General features: G+C 49.2%; 1 protein-coding gene across 1 annotated transcript in view; it reads left to right on the top strand.

Annotated features, from left to right (window-relative positions):
- The first annotated feature begins 9 nt into the window (after window positions 1-9).
- Window positions 10-854, top strand: part of LOC116379868 (integrin alpha-V-like) — a 3,225-nt gene continuing 2,380 nt past the window's right edge. The window contains exon 1 of the mRNA XM_031841835.1: window positions 10-419. Within this exon, the coding sequence (XP_031697695.1) occupies window positions 327-419 (93 nt within the window). The 5' untranslated portion in view covers window positions 10-326. The remainder of the gene's footprint in view (window positions 420-854) is intronic.

Here is an 854-nt window from a genome sequence, read left to right as displayed (position 1 = left end):
AAATAAGAGTAGAAACGTTTGTGTCTCTGTAGCTGAACATGAACACTAAGCTTCACCCCTTCAAAATAAGAGTAGAAACGTTTGTGTCTCTGTAGCTGAACATGAACACTGAGCTTCACCCCTTCAAAATAAGAGTAGAAACGTTTGTCTCTGTAGCTGAACATGAACATTGAGCTTCACCCCTTCAAAATAAGAGTAGAAACGTTTGTGTCTCTGCAGCTGAACATGAACGCTGAGCTTCACCCCTTCAAAATAAGAGTAGAAACGTTTGTGTCTCTCAGGGAGACCGAGAGTTTCGGGATAAGATCACTCCCATCTCCGTGGTGATGGAGTACAGTCTGGACTACCAACGGGCCGCAGACCAAACCGGACTACTGCCCATCCTCGATGTGTCGGCTCCGTCCAACGTCACCAAGCAGGTAACACACCTGTGTGTGTGTTACCTGTTGTGATGGTTCTGACTCATAATATCAACAAAATCTCTGATCTATATTGTCTTTTATTTCTCACTTTGTTCTTCTTTGTCCTTTCCTCCTCTCTTTATTTCTTCCATCCTTCCTTTATTCCTCCTTTCCCTCTTTCCTTTTCTACCATCTTCATTTCTTCCTTTGTCCTCTCTCCTCCCCTCCTTCCTCCTCGCTCCTCTCTCCTCTCTCCTCCCTCCTCCTCTCCTCCCTTCTCTCTCCTCTCTCCTTCTCTCCTCCCTCCTCTCTCCTCCCTCCTCCCCCTCTCTCCTCCCCCTCCCTCCTCTCTCCTCCCTCCTCTCCTCCCTTCTCTCTCCTCTCTCCTTCTCTCCTGCCTCCTCTCTCCTCCCTCCTCCCCCTCTCTCCTCCCCCTCCCTCCTCTCTCCTCCC

The sequence above is a fragment of the Anarrhichthys ocellatus genome, unplaced genomic scaffold, assembly GCF_004355925.1.
Source record: "Anarrhichthys ocellatus isolate YVR2014 unplaced genomic scaffold, GSC_Weel_1.0 scaffold5409, whole genome shotgun sequence".
Lineage (NCBI taxonomy): Eukaryota > Metazoa > Chordata > Actinopteri > Perciformes > Anarhichadidae > Anarrhichthys > Anarrhichthys ocellatus.
This window is presented reverse-complemented; position numbering and strand designations above follow the sequence as displayed.